Consider the following 23,302-nt stretch of genomic DNA (forward strand, 5'->3'; position numbering starts at 1 on the left):
TTGTGTTTTTGTTTGGGGGGCCACACCTGGTTGATGCTCGGGGGTTACTCCTGGCTATGCACTTAGAAATTGCCCTATGCTTGGGGGATCATATGGGTTGCCGGGGATTGAACCGAGGTCCATTCTAGGTCAGCTGCATGCAAAGCAAACGTTCTACTGTTGTGCTATCGCTCCGGCCCCTCATTTTCTAGTTTTTAAAAAACATTTCTTTTGGGGACTGAACCAATAGCACAGAGGGTAGGGCATTTGCCTTGCATGCTGCCAAGCCGGATTTGATTTCCAGCATCCTATATGATCCCCTGAGCACCACCAGGAGTTATTCCTGAGCACAGTGCTAGGAGTAATCCTTGAGTGCTGCAGGTGTGGCCCAAAAATAAAACAAACACATTTCTTTTTTTTGGTGGGGGAAGCACACCAGAGATACTCAGAATCACTCCTGGTGATGTTCAGGGGACCATATGGAATGCCAGGGATTTAACCCAGGTCAGCCACATATAAGACAAGTGCTCTACTTGCCATACTTTCTCTCCAGTTCTAATGTGTTTTTTTTTCCTGGCTCTGTACTTTTGGGGATGGGAGACTGTCTTCCAAAACCAAGATAGTTCACAGAAACCCCATCTCACTCTCTCCAGCAGACGGAACCAGTCCCTCCCTTTTTCATGCCCCTCTGTATCTGTGTCTTCCTCCCTCCCTGTCCCTGTTGCTGTTGGGATGTTCTGGTGGCACATGTGTGGTGATGGTGCTCACAGGCCTACGGGTGGGGGGGTGCTGCACTTTCCTGTTGTACTGTTCATGTTCGTGCATATCCTGGTGGCAGTGCATAGAGGAGCCACTGTGGTACTCTTGCACAGCTGCTGGGCATGCAGCCTAACAGTGGCGCTCAAACACTTCAGCAAAAGGGCTCGAACACACGTGGCCGTGTGCCTGAGATGCACACACTTCCACAGAGCTAAGGGTGCCAAGACCATGTTTAATACACGTGGAAAACAATAAGGATCAAACTCTTGACTTCATGCTTGCAAGGCGGCACTTTTGCCATGAGCTCCCTTGCGAATATGCTTCATTATTTCATTCTCCTCTGCCCTGCGTAGGAGATGAGAGGGTACGTGAGCACAAACCCAGGCAGCCATTAGACCCGATTCCTCTCTGGAAATAGCCCTGAGGGCCATGACAGGCACAAGGCGGGCACACCACACGTGCTGCTGTGCAGATACAGCCAAGCCACTGAGCCAGGTTCCAGCAAAGGCGCCTAAACATTGTCCATTCTTAGAAACGAGTGGATTGCGTCTGCACCTCCACATACCCCTTCTTCCCTGCTGATTTGAGAGCAGCACTACCAGGAGGAGGACATCTGGAAGCCTCACACAGGTATATATGTTCTTCACTAAAGTGCCCTAAGAGATCAGTCAGAGATAAGGGTGTCAGAGGTGGCCCAAACCCGCTGTGTTTCACACCTCAGCTCTACTTATTTATTTTTACAAGACCAAAAACACAAAAACAAAAAACCCAAGGCAATTGTTAAATATGCAAAAGTAGCATCCTCAAGTTCCTCCAGCAGAAAACAGCAAATGATCCATCATTTTCTAAGAGAGAAGCAATTGTTTTAAGGAGAGAGGCCCATCAATGGCATGCTTGTGCCTGGGAGAAGGAAACAACCAGGAGAATTCAAGAATCAAAGCCAGCGCCCAGTCAAGACCAGTACACTGCACTTAGACACCCATCAGTCATCTATTCCGTGTGTTTGTGCGAAAGGGGTGCCTCTGTGTGTGTGTTGGGAGGGCAGGAGGGGCTGTCACTCCAGTTCTAGGATCCACATGGGACGCCCTAACCACCCAGTCCAGCCCAGCCTGCCTCTCTCACTTTTGTTAGCACTGATCGCCCTCTCCTGGTCACAGAACGTCTCTTCCTCCGAAATGAGCATTTTGAGTGCTTGGTGGAAGTGAGCCGCAGAATCCCTGCCAATGGGCTGCTCTTCACACCCACACATCAGATTTCATTTCGGCAAAACCTACAATTCAGTTCATTTTCTTCACAACTCTCAAAGGCACCCGATGGCTACAAGCAAACTAAACTAAGTATCTGCACCCCAAGGATGCGCCACTTGGTCCATTAATGGGTGGTGAAGGATTCAGAAGTCTGTTTAGGGGGGCCACAGCCATACCACAGGTCATTTGCCTTAAATTTAGTCAACCTAGGATCGATCTGGGTTCAATCCCCGGCATCCTTTATGGTTCTCTGCCAGGAGCGATTTCCACCGGGTGTGGCTCCAAAACAATAAATAAATAAATAAATAAATAAATATTTGTTGCTCACCTTCTCTGCATCAGGTGCTAATAAAACATTCAAAAAAGTTCTGCCTGGGGCTGGAAAGATAGCACAGAACAGACCTGGTTTGACTCGAGGCATCCCATATGATCCTCCAGCCTGACAGGGACGATTTTTGAATGCAGAACCAGGAATAACCCCTGAGCAACGCTGGGTGTGGCCCAAAACCAATTAATCAATAAATAAATCAAGTTAAAAAAAGAAAGTTAAGGGGCCAGAGAGATAGCACAGCAGTATGGCATTTGCCTTGAATGCAGCCGATCCAGGAGACAGACAGTGGTTCAAATCCTGGCATCCCATAAGATCCCCCGTGCCTGCCAGGATCGGTTTCTGTTTTTTTGTTTTGTTTTGTTTTGTTTTGTTATGGTTTTTTTTTTTTTTTTTGGTTTTTTGGGCCACACCCAGCGGTGCTGTGTCCAGGTAGAAGGGGGAATCTGCATTCTCTCCTTTCAAGAAAGTCCCAGACCTTCTACCTACCCGACTGGTCTACTGGAAGGTTTGGCAGCACCATGTTCTTTAGGAGTTTAATTGTGGATCCGGGCTGTTTGGGGGGGGGGGGGGACTATCGAATTGGGGGGAGGGGCAGGGGAGCAGGGTTAGGACAGAACTTTTTATTTTATTTTATTTTGGGTCACACTAGCGGCTGTCAAGACTCACTCCTGGCTCTGTGCTCAGAAACCGATCCTGGGGCCCGGAGAGATAGCACAGCAGCATTTGCCTTGCAAGCAGCCAATCCAGGACCAAAGGTGGTTGGTTCGAATCCCGGTGTCCCATATGGTCCCCATGCCTGCCAGGAGCTATTTCTGAGCAGACAGCCAGGAGTAACCCCTGAGCACCGCTGGGTGTGGCCCAAAAACCAAAAAAAAAAAAAAGAAGAAGAAGAAGAAGAAGAAGAAGAAGAAGAAGAAGAAGAAGAAGAAGAAGAAGAAGAAGAAGAAGAAGAAGAAGAAGAAGAAGAAGAAGGAAGAAGAAGAAGAAGAAGAAGAAGAAGAAGAAGAAGAAGAAGAAGAAGAAGAAGAAGAAGAAGAAGAAGAAGAAGAAGAAAAGAAAAGAAAAGAAAATTGTTAGTCTAAAAAGGAAAGGGTTAAATAAATAAATTAATTAATTAAAATAAAAAGGAAAGGGTTGGGACTGAAGTGATAGCACAGTATCTAGGGCATTTGCCTTGCACATGGCCCAACTGGATTCAATCCCCATCATCCCATATAGTCCCCCAAACCTGCCAGGAGTAATTTCTGAGCACAGAGCCAGGAGTAACTCCTGAAAATAACTGGGTATTGCCCCAAAACCAAATAAAGTAAGATAAAATAAATATAAGAAAAGGTTGAGGGATGTGGGAGAGATAATACAGAGTCAAATTCAATCCCTAGCATCCCATATGATTCCCTAATCCCCACCAGGGGTTGATTCCTGAGTGCAGAGCCAGGAGTAAGCACTGAGCGCTGCCATATGTGGGCCCAAGACCAAACAACAACAACAAAAACCCAGGCCAGAAAGACACAGCTTGCATGCAAACTGACAGGGGTTCAATCCTCAGCACCCTATATGGTCCTCTGAGCCCTGCTAGAAATGATTCTTTTTTTTTTTTTTTTTTTGGTCTTTGGGTCACACCCTGCAATACTCAGGGGTTACTCCTGGCTTTGTGTTCAGAAATCGCTCCTTGCAGGCTCAAAGAATCATATGGGATGCCAGGGTTGAAATCCTGTCAGCCATATGCAAGACAAACTCCCTACCCACTGTGCATGCTTCAGCCTCTGTAAGGGTGTTTTTATCATGAAACAAAGTAACTGTCTAAAATACCATCACAGCTGGAGTTGTGGCGCAAGTGGTAGGGTGTTTGCCTTGCACGTGCTAACCTAGGATGGACTACAGTTTGATCCCCCCGGTGTCCCATATGATCCCCCAAGCTAAGAGCGATTTCTGAGAGTAACCCCTGAGTGTCACTGGGTATGACCCAAAAAAAAAAAAAAAAAGAATACTGGACCCGGAGAGATAGTACAGCGGTGTTTGCCTTGCAAGCAGCCGATCCAGGACCAAAGGTGGTTGATTCGAATCCCGGTGTCCCATATGGTCCCCCGTGCCTGCCAGGAGCTATTTCTGAGCAGACAGCCAGGAGTAACCCCTGAGCACCGCCGGGTGTGGCCCAAAAAACCAAAAAAAAAAAAAAAAAAAGAATACTGAAAAAATACTTATTTTCTAAATGTTAGTCTTACTCTTTCTAAGACATCTAAGAGCAAGCATAAGCTTTGGGCCACTCGCAGCATATATACCAAGAGTTACAATATGGCCCTCCCCAGCTCTCACTAATACAGCTGTAGCAGCCCAGACCTGCCACTGTGATGCTCTAATTTGGAATCACAGGAAACGTTTCATCTTTCTCTAAGACTTTAAACCCTGTAATCTCTTTGAATAGTGATTTGATATTCTAAATAACTACTTACAGCCCAGTTTGGCCCAAGATGTTTCCTTGAATCATTGTTCTCTGTTGTAACATGCTTTGATATTGAGAATTCCACTCACATGGTGAACAGAATTCTGATTTTCTCCCTTTCGAGACTTGTTTGGAAAAATCAGTTATAATCGTCAGCCAGAGGGGGTCTTGTGCAGGGTTCCTTTCCATGTATAACCTCATGTGACCTCCACAGCAACTCCAGTTATCACTGAATAAGCTGATCCCAAGAGGACCAGAGAGAGTGCAGCAGGTAGGCAATTGCCTTGCATGTGACTCCAGGTTCAATTCATGGCACGCCATAGGGTCACTTGAGCACAGATCCAGGACTATGCCCTGAGCACCGCCATGTGTGGCCCCCAAATAAAAACAAAACAAAACAAAAAAGCTGATCCAAGAGTTAAGAAGAGTTAAGAACTTGCTCAAACGGCATCCCAGATGATTCCCGTGCCTGCCAGGAGCAATTTCTGAGCACAGAGCCAGGAGTAACCCCAGAGCACTGCCGGGTGTGGCCCAAAAACAAAAACAAAGCCAAGGGGAATCAAGCTAGGACCATGGCAAAGCAATAGTACAGCAGCTACTTGTCTTGTACTCACTCGGCCGATCACAGTTAGATTCTTGGCACCATATATGGTCCTCCAAGCCCAGTTAGGAGTGTTCCTTGAGCATAGAGCCAGAAGTAAATCTGGAGCACCTCTGGATATGCCCCCTGTGCATGCACATGTGAGCACACACACACACACACACACACAATACTAGAATATACTGCTTCCTGTATGTCTCAACAACTGATTTGACCATCCTGTAAGTTCATAGCTATAAACTCTGATGAAATACAAAAAACTACTATCTGAATATACCAGATAAGTACTTGATACCTAGAAGAACAGAACAGCACTGGGGAAATCTCCCAGGTTAACAGGTTTGGGTTTTGTTTTTATTTTTTGGTTTTGTTATTGTCCTGCTGTTTTGGGTGAGTGGGGATGCTGGGCCACAGCTGGTGGTGCTCAGGGGCTACTCTTGGGACAGTGCTCAGGAGTGAGGCCTGGCTGTGCTCAGGAGACAATTTGTGGTGCCAGGCATCAAACTGGGGCAGCCATACTCAAAGCCAGTACCTTCCCCACTGTATTATCTCTCTGGGCTCATGTTTACAGGTTTAGCAAACTATATCATGACAACATGGAAAAGCTGCATCCTGCTTAAGGAAGCAGAAAAATTTAAATGCTCAGGGAAATCCTAACTGCAGTGTATGAGGAAAGAGAGAAGAGAGCCAGAGCAGGTGAACCAAGAACTCTGTATGCTGAAAACCTCTTCCCTCTCTAAGCCCCACAAGTACAGGACTTGAGGTGCTGGCACTCAGTAAAATGAATTAGTTCAAGTCTAGCCCACTAGAAGGAAACAAAAACCAAAAAGGAGCAAATGTTCTTTGAGGCAAATAACAGAATCCAGAGCCATGAACCTTGTTCAAGGCTCAATCCAAAACAATCTGATGATGAATGAGAGTCAGACTGACACTGAGATAATCCACCAAAAATCCCTCATCTTGGAACCCAGAACCATAATATGGCCAGGCACATGGCAGAACCGGTTCAATCCTGGGCATTCCATATGGTCCCCTGAGCCTGCCAGGAGCGAGTGTAGAGCCAGAAGTTACCTGAGTGCTGCCAGGAGTTGACCCCCCCCCCCCAAAAAAAAAAAGTAAATGAGCAAAGCAAAAAGCTCAGTAGAGAACAAAAGGCAGGGATGAGGGAGTGCTGTGAGGTGGAAGGAGAAAAAAGGTAGGGGTAGAAAATACACCTTGATGGCAGTAAGATTCAGATTTGATGTGAAATGATACATTAACTCGAGGTAGACTGACAGGGTAAGAAAGTGTATTGTAGTTCCACTGAAAAATTTAGACAGGGTATGGTTAATATATTAAAACATAATCCTAGTCAAAGTCCAAACAGGAAAAAATAAAATGATAAATTAACCAGTTAAATGTTAAACTAATTTTTTGTTTGTTTTGTTTTGGGCCATACCTTGTGACGCTCAAGGGTTATTCCTGACTCTGCACTCAGAAATCACTCCTGGCTTGGGGGACCATATGGGACACCGGGGGATTGAACCGTGGTCCATCCTAGGTCAGCTGTGTACAAGGCAAATGCTCTACCGATGCACTATTGTTCCAGCCCCATGTTAAACTAATTTAAAGATAGAGATTGTCTGGGCCACTTAGCATGCACCCAACCAGATTTTAGTTCTCAGCACCCCGTATAGCCTCCTGAGCCCACCATAAGTAATCTCTGAACACAGACCCAGTAAAGGGACAGGGGCAAGGGAATTTGGACTACTTCCAGCAGTGCTTAGGGTTTACTTCTAGCTCTGTGCTCAGAGATCATTCCGGGAGAAGCTCAGAGAACCATATGGGGTGCTATAGGGATCGAACTCAGGTTGACCACATGTAGAGCAAGTGGCCTACCCACTGTACTATCATTCTGGCCCCTAGATTTTTTTTAAATATGTCTTTATGTTTTTACACCTGCTAAAGATGAAAAGAATCAGTAGACAGTTTTTCTCAACAAAACTATTTTTCCCCCTTTTTTAAGCACGCTATACTCAGAGATTGTTCCTGTCTCTGCACTCAGTACTCCTGGCAGTATTCGGGAATCATATGGGATAACAGAAATTAAACCCACATGAAAGGCACTTTACTATTTTTACCCTCTATTACTATTGCTCTGGTCTCACCAACCCTAATTTGTAAATACACTTAGCAATGTACTTTAATACTTCTCCAATCCCCAACAGTGCTCAGATGGCCTGAGAGTCATTGTTATTTTTTAACTTGTCTATTTAAATTTTTAAATTTTTTTCTAAGTTTTATCATAACACGATTTACCACATTGTTCATAATAGTTGTCTCAGACATTTAATGTTCAAACACCAATCCCACCACCAGTAACCTTCCTTCCACCAGTGTCCCCAATCTTTCACCCACCACAGCCTGCCTCTTTGCAGACACAAATTTACTTCATATTGCTTGTTACAACACAAAGGAAAATGGAATGATCAACAAGGGTCATTTTTTTTTTTTTAAATTGGGCCACACCCAGTAACGCTCAGGGGTTACTCCTGGCTATGCGCTCAGAAGTTGCTCCTGGCTTGGGGGACCATATGGGACACTGGGGGATCGAACTGCGGTCCGTCCAAGGCTAGCGCAGGCAAGGCAGGCACCTTACCTTTAGCGCCACCACCCGGCCCCAAGGGTCATTTTTTTATCTCCCCATGTTACTAAAGACTAAAGTCAGTGTTTAAGGATTTACTGGGCTATAATTGGTGCTAATGAAGCTTTTTTTTTTTTTTTTTTTTGGTTTTTCGGGCCACACCCATTTGATGCTGGCTAAGCGCTCAGAAATTGTCCCTGGCTTGGGGGGACCATATGGGATGCCGGGGGATCTAACCACGGTCCTTCCTTGGCTAGCGCTTGCAAGGTACCTTACATCTAGCACCACCTCGCCGGCCCCATAATTTTTTTTTTGGGGGGGGCCACACCTGGTGACACTCAGGGGTTACTCCTGGCTATGCGCTCAGAAGTCGCTCCTGGCTTGGAGGACCATATGGGACGCCGGGGGATTGAACTGCGGTCCATCCTAGGCTAGCGCTGGCAAGCCAGACACCTTATCTCTAGCACCACGCCGGCCCCTAATGAAGCCTTTTTATGGTTGTTTGTTTGGTTGGTTTTTTTGCCTTTCTATGTTTAAGCCCAGTGAAGTTGGTAGATTTCTACATAACTTTCCTCAGATTTCCATACGCAGACACATGGTCCAAGATTTATAAATCTGAAACAAACTTGATGGCTTAGAAGTTGGATAAGGGGGGGCCGGAGAAATAGTGCAGCAGTAGGATGTTTGCGTGCTGGCCAACCCAGGAAAGACCTGGGTTCAATTCCCGGCATCCCATATGATTCCTAGGCCTGCCAGGAGTGATTTCTGAGTGTGGAGCCAGGAGTAACTGCTGAGCACCACCAGGTATGGTCCAACCCGCGCCCCCCCCAAAAAAAAAATAGGTTAAGACATAGAGTTGTTTCTGTCGAAGGATAGAGGGAGTGACATTTGGCTGCTACAGTTCATGCAGATGGGAATCTGCCCCACCTCCACCCCCTTCCTGAAAATGTCAGTGATTAACCAGAACCAAAGACCAGGGATACTGTATCAACAACCATTATTTTCTTTTGGAGTTTGGTCCAGGCCTGTAGTTCTATGCAGGGACCTAAGGATGTACTAAGTGTCCACCAATCTAACAAACTTGAGTCAAATGAACAAATTTCTTGGAACCAAAAATCTCAATAACTTATTTATTAAATGGCACGTATAAAAGCCAAGCCACCCCACAATGAAAATGGTTTCACCTACAAACTCTATAAATGTAATCATAAAAAAGAAGTTTGAATTGGTTTATTAAAAAGTCAGCTTTCATGTCACCATAGCCAGAAATGCAACTTAATGCAGGTTTCATGTGCAGGCTCTGAAACAGGAAATCTGCTCTGGTAGGTTTCACTTCCTCTTCCCTTTCACAGGCTTCGCAAACAAAGCAGGGTCTATCTGGTCCCTGGACAGTCCTCTGACAGAGAAGAGTCTGGCCGCTCGTTCCTGCAGAGTGCCCCCACATTTTAGCCCTCGGGCCAGCAGCGCACACTTGAGTTTCTCCAAACCTAGCAATTCCATTTCTGCTGCGGAGCTGAATGACAGTAAATCAATGGTTTCACCAACATCCTAAACAGAGAGAAAAAGATATTATTTAAAACCATCTCCTCCCTTGAAAAAAGACTTTTTTGTTTGTTTGTTTGTTTTGGGTCACACCCAGTGGCTCAGGGTTTACTCCTGACTGTGCTCAGAAGTTGCTCCTGACAGGCTCAGGGACCATAGGGATGCTGGGATTCGAAGTAGGGTCTATCCTGTGTTGTCTGTGTGCAAGACAAATACCTTACCACTTTACTATCGCTCTGGCCCCTTGAACAAAGACTTTAACCGTCAACTATACATTTTAGTTTTCAAGGAATTTTCATACCATTTTTTCTGAATTTAAATAATCATCTAAATGTTCATAAATGCATTTTCAATGCATTCAATAAGCATGGGGGAAGGTGCATGCATCAACCAAGGCCTCATACTCTGCCACTGAGACTACTATCCTTTTTTCCCCAATTTTTTTCAGAAAAATTCAAATAGAAAAATATATTCAGCTAACCCCTTAACTGTTCTTTTGACCAAGTAGACTTAAAAAAAAAAAAAAAAAAAAGATTGTTGGGCCCGGAGAGATAGCACAGTGGTGTTTGCCTTGCAAGCAGCCGATCCAGGACCAAAGGTTCGAATCTCGGTGTCCCATATGGTCCCCCGTGCCTGCCAGGAGCTATTTCTGAGCAGACAGCCAGGAGTAAACCCTGAGCACTGCCGGGTGTGGCCCAAAAACTAAAAAAAAAAAAAAAAAAAGATTGTTTTTCTTTTGTTTGGCTTTGGCTTTTTTTTTTTGGGGGGGGGGTGGCCAACACCCAAATAGTGCTCAGATATCACTCCTGGTGGTGCTCAGGAGACCACACAAGATGCCAAGGATTGAATCTGGGTGGGCCATGTGCAAGGCAAGCACCCTAACTGCTGTGTATCTCTCTGGCCCCCAGAAAGACAATTTTAAAAAGTAGAATGTGGAATTTAATGATAAAAGGAGCTTCTCCTCATGAGTGAAGATCTTTTCATCAAGCTGGCAACTATGCTCAAACAGTATCTTAAGAAATGAAAACTGAGTAATTATAGAGATTTAGTTATAAGAACACTGTAACATGTCTTATTGTCTATATTATTAAAAAAGAATAAACACCAATTAAGTGATAATGTGATATATCTCCCAAAGCGGAGCTATTACAATGAAAAAAAAAATACACCTTAGATTTGATGATATTTGGAACTCAGGTCACCACCAAATGTCCTTACAACATAAAAAACAGAGTTAAATTTGCAGGCCTACATTTACTACAGAGTTATTCACAACAGTCAAGAAGTGGAAACAACCCAAGTGCCCAAGAGATGAATGGATTAAGAAAGTGTGGTATATGCACAGAGTAAAATTACTACTCAGTTATAAGAAAGGATGAAATTTTACAATTTTCTACTATGTGGATGAAACTAGAGGGTGTTATGCTAAGTGAAATCAGTCAGGGGGATAGGATGATGTATTTCATATGTGAACTATAAAGAAATATAATAGTAAGAAAATAACTATTAAACAATGGTAGCAGACCTTGAGAATCGGACAAAAGGAATCTGCCAAGTGAATGGAGTTGGGAAGACCCTGAGATATTGGTGGAAGGACTCTTGACACTGATGGTGGATAGAGTTGGACAATGTATGCCTGAAATTTTATTATTAACAGAACAGTAATCAGGGGCTGGGCGGTGGCGCTAAAGGTAAGGTGCCTGCCTTGCCAGCGCTAGCCTTGGACAGACCGAGGTTCGATCCCCCGGTGTCCCATATGGTCCCCCAAGCCAGGAGCAACTTCTGAGCGCATAGCCAGGAGTAACCCCTGAGCGTTACTGGGTGTGGCCCAAAAAACCAAAAAAAAAAAAAAAAAAACAAAAAAAAACAGAACAGTAATCATGATCTTAATATAAACTGAAAAGGAAGAAAACTCAAGTAAAAAAAAAAACTGGGAAAAAAATAAAAACTGGGGCTGGAGGATAGCGCAGTGGTAGGGCAATTTGTATTGCACTCTGCTGACCCAGGATGGATCTGTGTTCGATCCCCAACGTCCCATATGGTCCCCCAAGTCAGGAGCGATTTCTGAGTGCATAGCCAGGAGTAACCCCTGAGTGTAACAGGGTGTGGCCCAAAAGCCCAAAAAAATAAAATAAAATAAAATCCGGGGCCGGAAAGATAGCATGGAGGCCAGGCATTTGCCTTGCATTCAGAAGGTCGGACGGTGGTTTGAATCCTGGCATCCCATATGGTCCCCCGAGCCTGCCAGGAGTGATTTCTGAGCATGGAGCCAGAAGTAACCCCTGAGCGCTGCTGGGTGTGACCCAAAAAAAATAAAATAAAATAAAATAAAATCCAAGGGCTGGAAAGATAGTAAACAGGTAGAACACTTCCTTGTTTGCAGCCAACCTCAGTTTGATCCCCCAAGCCCTACCAGGACCCCCAAGAACAGAACCAGGAGTAAGCCCTCATTACTCTGGATGTGACCCCAACCAAAAACAAACAAACTGTGGCTGGAGCAACTAGGGCAAATAGGGTACTTGTCTAGCAAGTAACCAGAGTCGATCCTATGTGGTCCCCCAACCTGCCAGTAGTAAGCACTGAGCACCGCCGGGTGTGACCCCAAAATAACCAACCAAATAAAAATTCTAAGGATAGGGAGGGGGAAACAACGTAAGCTTCACTACCATTTACTTCTGATTATTCAACAAGTCCTTCCACTCAGCAGCAGAGAAGGAAAAACTTTTTCTCGTATCTTGCAAAAATTAAAACTGATTTGACTCTAAATCATGTCCAGAAAAGGAAAGTCTTACTGTGTTTCCTGACTGGCTCTCCTTTGGCCTGGCAGCAGAAACATTCTCCCCAACTTCTCTGTGAGTTCCCCAGGTGGCTCGCTCCTCATCAGTCACTTCTCTTGTCTCTTTCTCTGGATTTGGGGCTGCCACAGTTTCCTTGGCCAAGGGTTTCTGATTCCCGTCCTTCTTTTCTGCCAGGTCCTTTGCTGTTTCTCCAATCATCTTCTCCGTGCACTTCTCAGCAGACACTTCTCCTGGTTCAACATCTAAGTCCTCTGAAAGACCATTTCCCGAGGCAGTAATCAGGCTTTGCAGCTTTTCTGGTGAGCAAGCGTCTGCTGTCAATACTGGTGTCCTCTGAGAACCACAGGGCAATTCAGCTGCCTGTTCCACAGCAGCTCCGCCATCCGGTGGGAGCTGAAATTGCATGCCTGAAGTGCTGGCTGTTTCTTCACTGTCCTCATCGGAGCTCTCAGAACTGGACCCCTCTGCAGTCTCCAGTCCCTCCATACCCAACCTATTAGAAACCACAGGAGAAAATGAATACCACTTATAGATGCTACTAAAAAATAATCAAATTAAAAATGTCAAGAACCAAGTCAGTTTTTAATCTATATAAGTTATACCCCCCAAGAAACCAGAAAAAGAGCCAGAGAGATAGCACAGCGGTAGGCGTTTGCCTTGCAGGCAGCCAACCCAAGACTGAAGATGGTTCAAATCCCGGCATCCCGTATGGTCCCCTGAGCCTGCCAGGGGAGATATCTGAGCGCAGGGTCAGGAATCACCCCTGGGCATTGTCAGGTGGGACCCAAAACCCCTATAAAAAAGAAACCAGAAAAAGCCACAGCACATACTCTACTGTATACAACACATACTTGGAACAATACAGAGAAGAGTATCCTGGGCCCCCCAGACATGACATGCAAATCTGTCAAGCAGTCCCTGTTTAAAACCACAAAAATCACACATAGAAATACCACCTTACTCTGGAGTAGTTCATTCTTCTGGCAGAAAGAACACACAATATTCTGGACTACATGCACCAGTAGTCACGATCTCTGGTTATTAATATCTATTATCCATAGAAAAGCCCACAAGTAGCAAGATCCACTGAAACATTTTCTAGAGTGTGGTCCAAGAGAACTAAGCTGAGAACTAGAGGAACAAGTGGGGAAGATGGGAGAATTATGAGAAGATGGACAAGAAAAGGGCAGGAGGGATTTTCACCATCAGGTCAGATGTCCAGAAGAGTGACCAAAGATATTAGTGAGGCTTGAGAGAAACCAGAGTAACCAGAACCTGGAAAGGATGGATGGTCAGAGGATGGAAGACTGTAACCTCCACAGTTTTGTTAAAAGTTAACACCATGGGGCTGGAGAGATAGCATGGAGATAGGGCGTTTGCCTGCATGAAGGACAGTGATTCAAATTCAGGCATCTCATATGGTCCCTTGAACCTGCCAGGAGCTATTTCTGAGCATAGAGCCAGGAGTAACCCCTGAGCGCTTCCAGGTGTGACCCAAAAATTAAGAAAATAAAAGTTAACACCAAACAGTAATAAAAATGTATTTCATCTTGTCTTTCAATGTAAGGGGTAAAAATGCTTTCAATTCTATTCAGAGCACTCAGCAGAAATCAACAGTGGGGTATACAATGGGAGAAATACTAATAGCTAAAGCTGAAACAATGAAAATTTAGTTCAAAGTTTATCTATGCCAAGAGAGAAGAAAATAAAAAAGGAAATGCTAGCATGCTAGATAAATGTCATTTGGAATGAAAAGAAAACATACTTACCAGAAGCATTTCTTCTTCCCAGAACTGTTGTCTCTGTTTGTCTGGGATTTGTTAGGACGCTTCCGGTTTTCACTGAGCTCTGCTGACACCATCTTGCTGGATGAAGCCTGCATACCTAACCAGAAATTTTAACAACTGAGTTTCTCTTATCAGTACTAAGTCAATTTATAAATAAAATGAGTTGCAAAACCAAAACCAAAAAACCAAACTCTAGGAGTTCTCAATTTAAATTTCTTTGGGGGGAGGAGCAGGGAGGAATCAAGAGTCACATCTGGCAATGCTCAGGGGTTACTTCTGGTTCTGCACTCACGAATTACTCCTGGAGGTGGTTGGAGGACCATATAGGATGCAGTGCTAGGGATTAAACTCAGGTCAGCAAACACCCAGCTTCCACAATATATCGCTCCAGCCCATCTTAAGAATTTTTTTTAAGTTTTTGGGCCACACCATGGCGCTCAAGGGTTACTCCTGGCTCTGCACTCAGAAATCGCTCCTGGCAGTTTCGGGGGACCATATGGGATGCCGGGGATCGAACCTGGGTCCCCCTCAGGTCGGCCATATGCAAGGCAAATGCCCTACCACCGTACTATCACTTTGGCCCCCCATCTTAAGAAATTATAACTTTGTGCCTGGATGTTCATGTCCAGCTGACCCCCTGTGCTCAATGTTTGCATACATTTCTCTTTCTCCTCTTATATGTTCCCCTATTCGATGAAGAAGATGCCTTCTTTGACTGTACCATAAAAATCCCAGCATAATACTCTGGATATTGAGTTTATTTCTCTTTATGTAAGAAATCCTTATAAAAATAATTTTTTAGTAAACAATACTTGAGGCTTAACACTGCCAAGATACACAAAAGTGTTTGTACAGGGAGTTCACAAGCCATGGCATCCACAGATCAAGTCCATCAAACACTATCTATGAGTTGGATTTGGGGAGTGGGGCAGGCAATGTGATATAATAAGTTAATTACAGGGGCCAGAGAGATAGCATGGAGGTAAGGCTTTTGCCTTTCATGTAGAAGGTCATTGGTTCGAATCCCGGCATCCCATATGGTCCCCCGAGCCTGCCAGGAGTGATTTCTGAGCATGGAGCTCAGAATATATATATATATATATATATGTTCATTACAAAGGGAGTAGTCCATAGCTCTAGTCGGATTCTCAGATTTAAGAACATCATAGCTCTAGTCGGATTCTCAGATGTAAGAACATCATAGCTCTAGTTGGATTCTCAGATGTAAGAACATCTCTCTGAGGCCGGGAAGGTGGCGCTAGAGGTAAGGTGTCTGCCTTGCAAGCGCTAGCATAGGACAGACCACGGTTCGATCCCCCGGTGTCCCATATGGTCCCACAAATCAGGGGTGATTTCTGAGCACATAGCCAGGAGTAACCCTGAGCATCAAACGGGTGTGGCCCAAAAACCAAAAAAAAAAAAAAAGAACATCTCTCTGTGTATAGTATGGGAAGTTTGAAGCAATTGCCTTCCAGGGTGACTACTGACTCTGCACTGGAAGCTTAGCCTCACCTTTGAGGACCGAATCCTCCAGGCGCTCAGCCATCTCATGGCACTGCTGCTGGTAGTCAGGACTGGTAAAGCAGTGTCGGGGTTCTACAAGCTTCCGCTGCAGGCGCTCCAGGCGCTTCTGCTCTTTCTCAGCCTCCCGCTCAGCCTGCTGCTTGACCCACTCGGCCATGCTGGGGAAGGGCGAGAAAGAGGAGAACCTGAGTGAACAAACCCACACACTCTTACTCACTGGGACCTCCCACAGAAACACGGACCTGGCCTACTACAGCAGTAGGGAAAAGACATCTTTAGAACCCAAAGGTAATGCTTCCATTTTAGAGAAAATGAAATCAAGTCAGCCGCATGCAAGGCAAATGCCCTACCAGCTGTGCTATCATTCCGGCCCCTATTCTCTACATTTCTAATAAGCAGGGCCCAGGCATAACCAAGACTGAGAGGAAAATGTTTCTTCTCTCCTCTGAAAAAGAAAACTAAGCGGGCATCTTACGCTTTCTCATGATTGACATCTCGCAGTCTCCTTCCACTGAGATCCCGGCAAGCCTCTCGATTTGTTGTTTTCTCAATCTGAGCACCAAGTGCTCGGAGCATAGATCCAAAACCTAAGGAATTGATTTGGAGGAAACAAGAATAGAAAAGTCAAATCTAAACAGGCAGCAAAAGTGAAAGTATTGACTAAGATGGCTCATGCTCAAATATTTTGCCCATTTTGTTCTCAAACTACAGCACTAGGATACCTTAAAGTGCTTTTATCCAGGGCCAGAAAGATAAAATAGTGGGTAGGGTTTGCGTTGTACTTGGCCAACCCAGGTTGGATCCCTGACACCCCATATGGTCCTCCAAGCCTGCCAGGAGCGATTTCTGAGTGCAGAGCCAGGAATAATTCCTGAGTGCTACCAGATGTGGCCCAAAAGCCAAAACAAAAATATAAACAAAAACCTAAATAAATAAATAAATAAATAAATGTATTCATTATTTTGGTCTTTGGGCCACACCCAACTACAAACAAATGTTTATAATCATGGTGCTTAAATAGATATTTAAAAAAATAATATACTGGAAGAAAATAAAAAGCAAAAATAAATAAATAGGGGCTGGAGTGATAGCATGGAGATAGGGCATTTGCTCTGCACTCAGAAATCGCCCCTAGCAGGCTGGGGAACCATATGGGATGCCAGGAATTGAACTGGGTTCCTCTCGGGTTGGCTGCATACAAGACAAACGCCCTATAGCTGTGCTATCTCTCTGGCCCCTGGTTTTCCTTTTCTTGAATATTAACACAACCAATATTTCCCGATTTTCATAAGGTGACATCAGATCTCCCTTAAACCTACAATAACACTGGGCCAGAGGGATAGCACAATGGGAAGAGCACTTACTTTACATGTAGCCAAACAGAATTCAATCCCCAGCCTCTCATATGGTCCCCCAAGCACAGCCAAGAGTAAACCCTGAATATTGCTGGGTATGGCCCCCCCCAAAAAAACAAAATAGAACTATAATATAAGGCTAAATCCTGATAAGAGCAGATGTGATTGTTTTAACAATTTATCAAACTGGTGGGCCGGAGCAGTAGTGCGGCAGTAGGGCATTTGCCTTGCACGAGGCTGACCCAGGAGGGACTGTGGTTCGATCCCCGGAGTCCCATATGGTCCCCCAAGCCAGGAGTAATTTCTGAGTGCACAGTCAGGAGTAACTCGAGCATCACCAAGTGTGGCCTAAACCCACCCCCCCAAATTTATCAAACTGGATACACTAATAAACAACTCAACTCATCATCTCTGAAGTTCTGAGTGTCTTGGGTTATGAAAGAGCGAGACTGATGGAGGTGGGAACTATGTCATAGACCTTCTTTCTCAAAAAAATAGTAAAAACAAGGAAAGTGGATACAGAATTTCATAGGGTAAAATATGACAGGCCTACCATCAAGACCAAGAAATGTGTTTACACACATGGCTAAAGATGACAGAAAATTACAATAAACGGTCCACATTCACGTCCTACCTCCTTTCCCGCCGCAAAGCCTGGGCTCCAAACTATACACGGCTCCATGCTGTACTCTCGTGTCGGCACTAACAAGGACACCATTGCATTTCACAAAGAAACATTCCACTGGAATTTCCTAAAGACAAAGTGGGGTCTTGGTTATATGTCACTTCAGAAACAATTGTAGTCTCTTACAGAATTAGACTTGATTATCATAGGACAGCAAGAGCCAGAACGATATTATAGTGTATAGGATGTTTGCCTTGCAAGTGGACAATCCTCAGCATCCCATATGGTTCCCCAAGCACCACCAGGAATAATTCCTGAGTCAGGAGTAACCTATGAACATCACCAGGAGTGGCCCCAAAACAAAATAAAATAAAAGAAGACAGTACATTTGAAATCAATGAAATAGTAAAGTGGGTAGGGTGCTTGCTTTACATGCAGCTGACCCAAGTTCAATCCCCTTTCAATCCCTGGTCCACATTTAGTACCCAAGCACATTTGGGACAGAGAGGTGGAAAGCTACAGTGAAGTTAACTCAATTTTTCAAGGACAGAACTAGAAAGAGACCCTGACCACCACTGGGTGTGGCCCCCAAACCAAATAAATTTCTTTCATTCTTCTTTTTTCGGTTTTTGGGTCATACCTGGTAGCACTCAGGAGTTACTCCTAGCTCTGTGCTCAGAAGTCACTCCTTGTAAACACAGGGGACCATATGGGATACTGGGATTCGAATTACCATCTGTTCAAATCAGCTGTATGCACAAGGCAAACACCTTACCGCTGTGCTATCTCTCTGGCTCAAAACCAAATAAATTTCTTAAAAAAATAAAAAGAGGGTGCCGGAGAGATAGCACAGCGGTAAGGCGTTTGCCTTGCATGCAGAAGGACAGTGGTTTGAATCCCATATGGTCCCCGAGCCTGCCGGGGGCGATTTCTGAGCGTAGAGACAGGAGTAGCCCCTGAACGCTGCCAGGTGTGACCACCCCCCCCCCAAAAAAAAAAGAAAGAAAGAAAAATTAAAAGAGTAGGGGCCAGAGAGATAGCATGGAGGTAGTGCATTTGCCCTGCATGCAGAATGGTGGTTCAAATCTTGGCATCCTTTAGGCATCCCTGAGCCTGTTAGGAGAGATTTCTGAGCATAGAGCCAAGAGTAGCCCCTGAGTGCTGCCGGGTGTGACCCAAAAACCCAAAACAAATAAATAAACAGAGTAAGAAAAATTCAATGTATAGGGAAAATACTAGAAAATGCAGTTAAGAGAGAGCTGGGATGTAATCTTTTGTAGATGAGAAGGAACAGGATACTGTATAAAATTATCATTATAAATTATTTGGTGGGGCCGGGCAGTGGCACTAGAGGTAAGGTGCCTGCCTTGCCTGCGTTAGCCTTGGATGGACCACGGTTCGATCCCCCGGCATCCCATATGGTCCCCCAAGCCAGGAGCAATTTCTGAGCGCTTAGCCAGGAGTAACCCCTGAGCATTACCAGGTGTGGCCCAAAAATAAATAAATAAATAAATAAATAAATTATTTGGTAAAAAAAAAAGTTCCAGGGCCGGCGAGGTGGCGCTAGAGGTAAGGTGTCTGCCTTGCAAGCACTAGCCAAGGACAGACCACGGTTCGATCCCCCAGCATCCCATATGGTCCCCCCAAGCCAGGGGCAATTTCTGAGCGCTTAGCCAGGAGTAACCCCTGAGCATCAAATGAGTGTGGTCCGAAAAAAAAAAAAATTCCGTCCCTAGTAACAGAAGGCAGAATATATGACAATAAGTGGTATGAGGATAAGGAAACTATCTCCAGGGCCGGGCGGTGGCGCTGGAGGTAAGGTGCCTGCCTTGCCTGCACTAGCCTAGGATGGACCGCGGTTCGATCCCCCGGTGTCCCATATGGTCCCCCAAGAAGCCAGGAGCAACTTCTGAGCGCATAGCCAGGAGTAACCCCTGAGCGTCACAGGGTGTGGCCCAAAAACCAAAAAAAAAAAAAAAAAAAAGGAAACTATCTCCAGCTGCCTGGAAGGCTAAACAGTAAATGGAAGTATCCCAGGGCTGGAAGAGGTACTGGTGATTTCAAAAGAGCATCTGTGAAAGCAGAACCTGGGAAGTGCTAGACTGAGAAGTAAAGGTAGTGTTTCCCAATCCTTTACACGAAAGTAGCCATAAAAAGATTTCTTAGGGGCCAGAGAAATAGCACAGTGGTAGGGCATTTGCCTTGCATGCTACCAACCCAGGACAGCCTCAGTTCAATCCCTGGCATTCCAAATGGTCCCACAAGCCTGCCAGAATCAAATTCTGAGCGCAAAGCCAGGAGTAACCCCTGAGCGTCACTGGGTATGGGGCCCTCTCCCCACAAAAAAAATTCCTTTGGAGTTGGAGAGAGTACAGCAGGTACAGCTTTGCATGCTGCAGACCTGAGTTTGATCTCCAGCACTTGCCAGGAGAGATCCCTGAATGCAGACCCAGGAGTCAACCCTGAGCACCATCAGACATGGAAAAAAATATTTGGGTCATACTCCAGGAACACGAGTAAAGATGCTGAAGATCAGTTGAGGTTCTGGCGCCCCCAGATTCCATCCAGTCCCTCAACAGTCCTGTAACCCAATGCAAGCCCATTGGAATAAGGGAAATACAGTAGAACAGCCAAGCAGCACAAAGGCTGGTGTCGATAATTCACAATGAGGCTAACTTAGGCAATACCACAGACACTATCCACATTTGGGACAGAGAGGTGGAGAGCTACATCGAAGTTAACTCAATTTTCCAGGGAAAATCAGATAGCAGGAGAGAGGTATAAGGGAAGTCAAACTACACACGATGATAAGGTTAACATAAGATTCTCTGTAAAAACCATTAGATAATTCTAATTCTTGTAATAATTGTAATTGTTTAATGTCTATAAATTAAAAGCTACTCTGTTTAAATGTTTTATATAGTAGCAGGCATGGTATTTCTAAAATTCTAAGTAACTAAAAGAAGACAACATGAGGGGCCGGAGAGATAGCATGGAGGTAAAGCATTTACCTTGCATGAAGGACAGTGGTTCGAATCCCGACATTTTTGGGTGTGACCCAAAAACCAAAAACCAAAAAAAAAAAAAAAGACGACAACATGAAGGCAGAAATACTATTTTTCCATATTTGGTTTCATAAAAGTATGTATTAAAGGGGGCCAGACAGATAGCATGGAGATAGGGCGTTTGCTTTGCATGCAGGAGGACAGTGGTTTGAATCCCGGCATCCCATATGGTAACCCAAGCCTGCCAGGATCAATTTCTGAGCATAGAGCCAGAAGTAACCCCTGAGCACTGCTGGGCGTGACTCAGAAACAAAAACAAAAGTACTAAAATTAAGGTAACCAAGCCAACAAAATTGTTGGATTGGATTTTATCAATATTCACTAGTGGGTAGGAGAACAAAAAATTGGGGACCAATTAAATTACTTCTAAACACCAGGTATTGTAAAGCTCTTTGGGCACAAATCCTAGCCTAAGGCCATCAGAGTTAACCCTGTAATAAAATGGAATCAAGTGACTTGGGTCAATGTACCAGGCCAAGTGCACATCAGGGCAATCATGGGGTCCAGCTCAGTGGGATTTAGTTCAAGATCAAAGTTCAAGCAATATAGAAACACTGCTTTGACAGGTTCCAAACATGGGCTGTGCATAAAATGGGCAAAATTAGGTCTAGTCTGGGAAGCAAGACCAGAATTCTATTTCCCTGGTAACTACAATGTTAGAAGAAATGTGGGGTGTTGGGCTCAGAAACCATTGCTCTGAACTTTTTCTGCCCATTAGAAAGCAAGCAGCTTTCTAATAGCAAAGTGACTAATTTTTGAAAGAAATATAGCACAGTGTATAGGCAACTTGTCTTGCACATGGCTAACCAGGATTTGATCCTCAGTACCTCATATGGTCCAAACCTTGAGCACTGCTGGAGCACAACTGGAAGTGACCCAAAAACAAACAAAAAGTACTTATAAGAGCACTTTTAAGAGTTTTCATCAATATTAAATTCATGTAAAATTCCAGCAATATTCTCAGTGACATAAAAATCCAACTACTTTGGGAAAATATTTTACCAGATGGTCAAAAACAGTTTTGTCAGTGTTTAAACTGGATCACAGAGTAGTAAGAAACGATGAAAAAAATGAAAAGTGTTGTCCTCAAATACACTGCTTCCTTCATACAATTAGTTCACATTAAAGACTGGTTTAGAACTGACATTGCTACGTGGCACATGTCCAACTTAAAATTCACAGTAGAGGAGCCAGCAGGGGGAAAGTACAGATGAGGCACAAATTACAAAGAAAAACAGTAGATCAAATGTCAAAAGATTTAGGGAAACCACCAAAATTATTTTTACGTTTTTAAAATAGGTTCATTATTTCAGAGATATTATAATGAGGTTGTAAATCTGTTCAGTCATCCGAAGAATTAAATAAAAATTGGCTTGCTTGATTTTTAAGCATATCACCTGCGCAACTGTACAGATTCTCAAGAACATGTGAGGACAACTCAGAATAATGTGCTCACGGGCCCGGAGAGATAGCACAGCGGCGTTTGCCTTGCAAGCAGCCGATCCAGGACCAAAGGTGGTTGGTTCAAATCCTGGTGTCCCATAAGGTCCCTCGTGCCTGCCAGGAGCTATTTCTGAGCTGACAGCCAGGAGTAACCCCTGAGCACCGCTGGGTGTGGCCCAAAAACCAAAAAGAAAAAAAAAAAAAAAAGAAAACATCTAAATGACATGCTCTGAGAACCCACCAGCCTCAAAGCAGAGAAAATAATAAATGCATTCCCATCCCCAACCGTTCTTTGATCTGGGTTTGGGAATCACACACACACACACACACACACACACACACACACACACACACCTCTAGGTTTGACGTTAACGGACTCTTCACACACACACACACACACACACACACACACACACACACCCTCTAGATTTGAAGTTAACGGACTCTAGACACACACACACACACCTCTCTAGGTTTGAAGTTAACGGACTCTGGGATCTGTGGACAAAAAATACACATCACATAAGCAAAGAATGAGTGTATAAGGAAATGAGCCCTTTAAATCATCTCATCTAAATGCCTCCTTGATGAATGAAGGAAAAAAGACACAGAAAAACCCAAGTGTTGGTTAATTCAGATCAAAAAGGCTGGACTAAGCGCCTGGATGTCCTTCTGTCGAACAATAAATACTACCTTGGAACCAAAGCAATTGGGAAGGCCTCGTCATGAAGGTGAAGCTCCTGAAAAGCATCAAGCCCCCCCAAAACCAAACCAAAACAACAGCAATACCCAGGACAGACCTAGCCCACCCGATCCCGCCCGCCCTTCCTCCTTCCTTCTCACCTGATCTCGGCAAAGCCGCTGGATAAAATTATGGACAGAACATGATGGAATCGGGGGACAAGGCAGCGCCTTGACGCCGAAGCCGGGGGGGCCTCGAACCCACACCAGCGCCGCTTCCTCCGCCATCTCACCGGACGAGTCTGCCCAGGAACGCGGAAGCGCCGCAACGCCCGGCGCGTCTTGGTGACGTCACAGTCAGCGACCTTTCCCCGCCCCACCTTCGGGCCCCCGTTCGCATTCGCTCCGCCCCCTCCCCGCCCCTGGGGTCTGTCACGTGATGTTGCTGCCCCGGCGGGAGGAGGGGAACCGGAAGCGCCTGCTGGAGGGCGATAAGAGCAGT

The 23,302-nt window shown here is 44.9% G+C and overlaps 1 protein-coding gene across 1 annotated transcript; it reads right to left on the reverse strand.

Annotated features, from left to right (window-relative positions):
* Positions 1 to 9,108: 9,108 nt before the first annotated feature.
* SDE2 (SDE2 telomere maintenance homolog) lies at positions 9,109 to 23,120 on the reverse strand. The gene is made up of 7 exons (XM_049776522.1): positions 22,963 to 23,120; positions 17,621 to 17,738; positions 16,107 to 16,218; positions 15,620 to 15,789; positions 14,090 to 14,204; positions 12,315 to 12,813; positions 9,109 to 9,528 (listed from the first exon to the last, which is right to left on the reverse strand). Exons 1-7 carry the CDS (start codon positions 23,086 to 23,088, stop codon positions 9,310 to 9,312), a joined length of 1,359 nt encoding a protein of 452 aa, XP_049632479.1. The 5' UTR covers positions 23,089 to 23,120; the 3' UTR covers positions 9,109 to 9,309.
* Positions 23,121 to 23,302: the final 182 nt, after the last annotated feature.

Source organism: Suncus etruscus, chromosome 7 (genome assembly GCF_024139225.1).
Source record: "Suncus etruscus isolate mSunEtr1 chromosome 7, mSunEtr1.pri.cur, whole genome shotgun sequence".
Classification (NCBI taxonomy): domain Eukaryota; kingdom Metazoa; phylum Chordata; class Mammalia; order Eulipotyphla; family Soricidae; genus Suncus; species Suncus etruscus.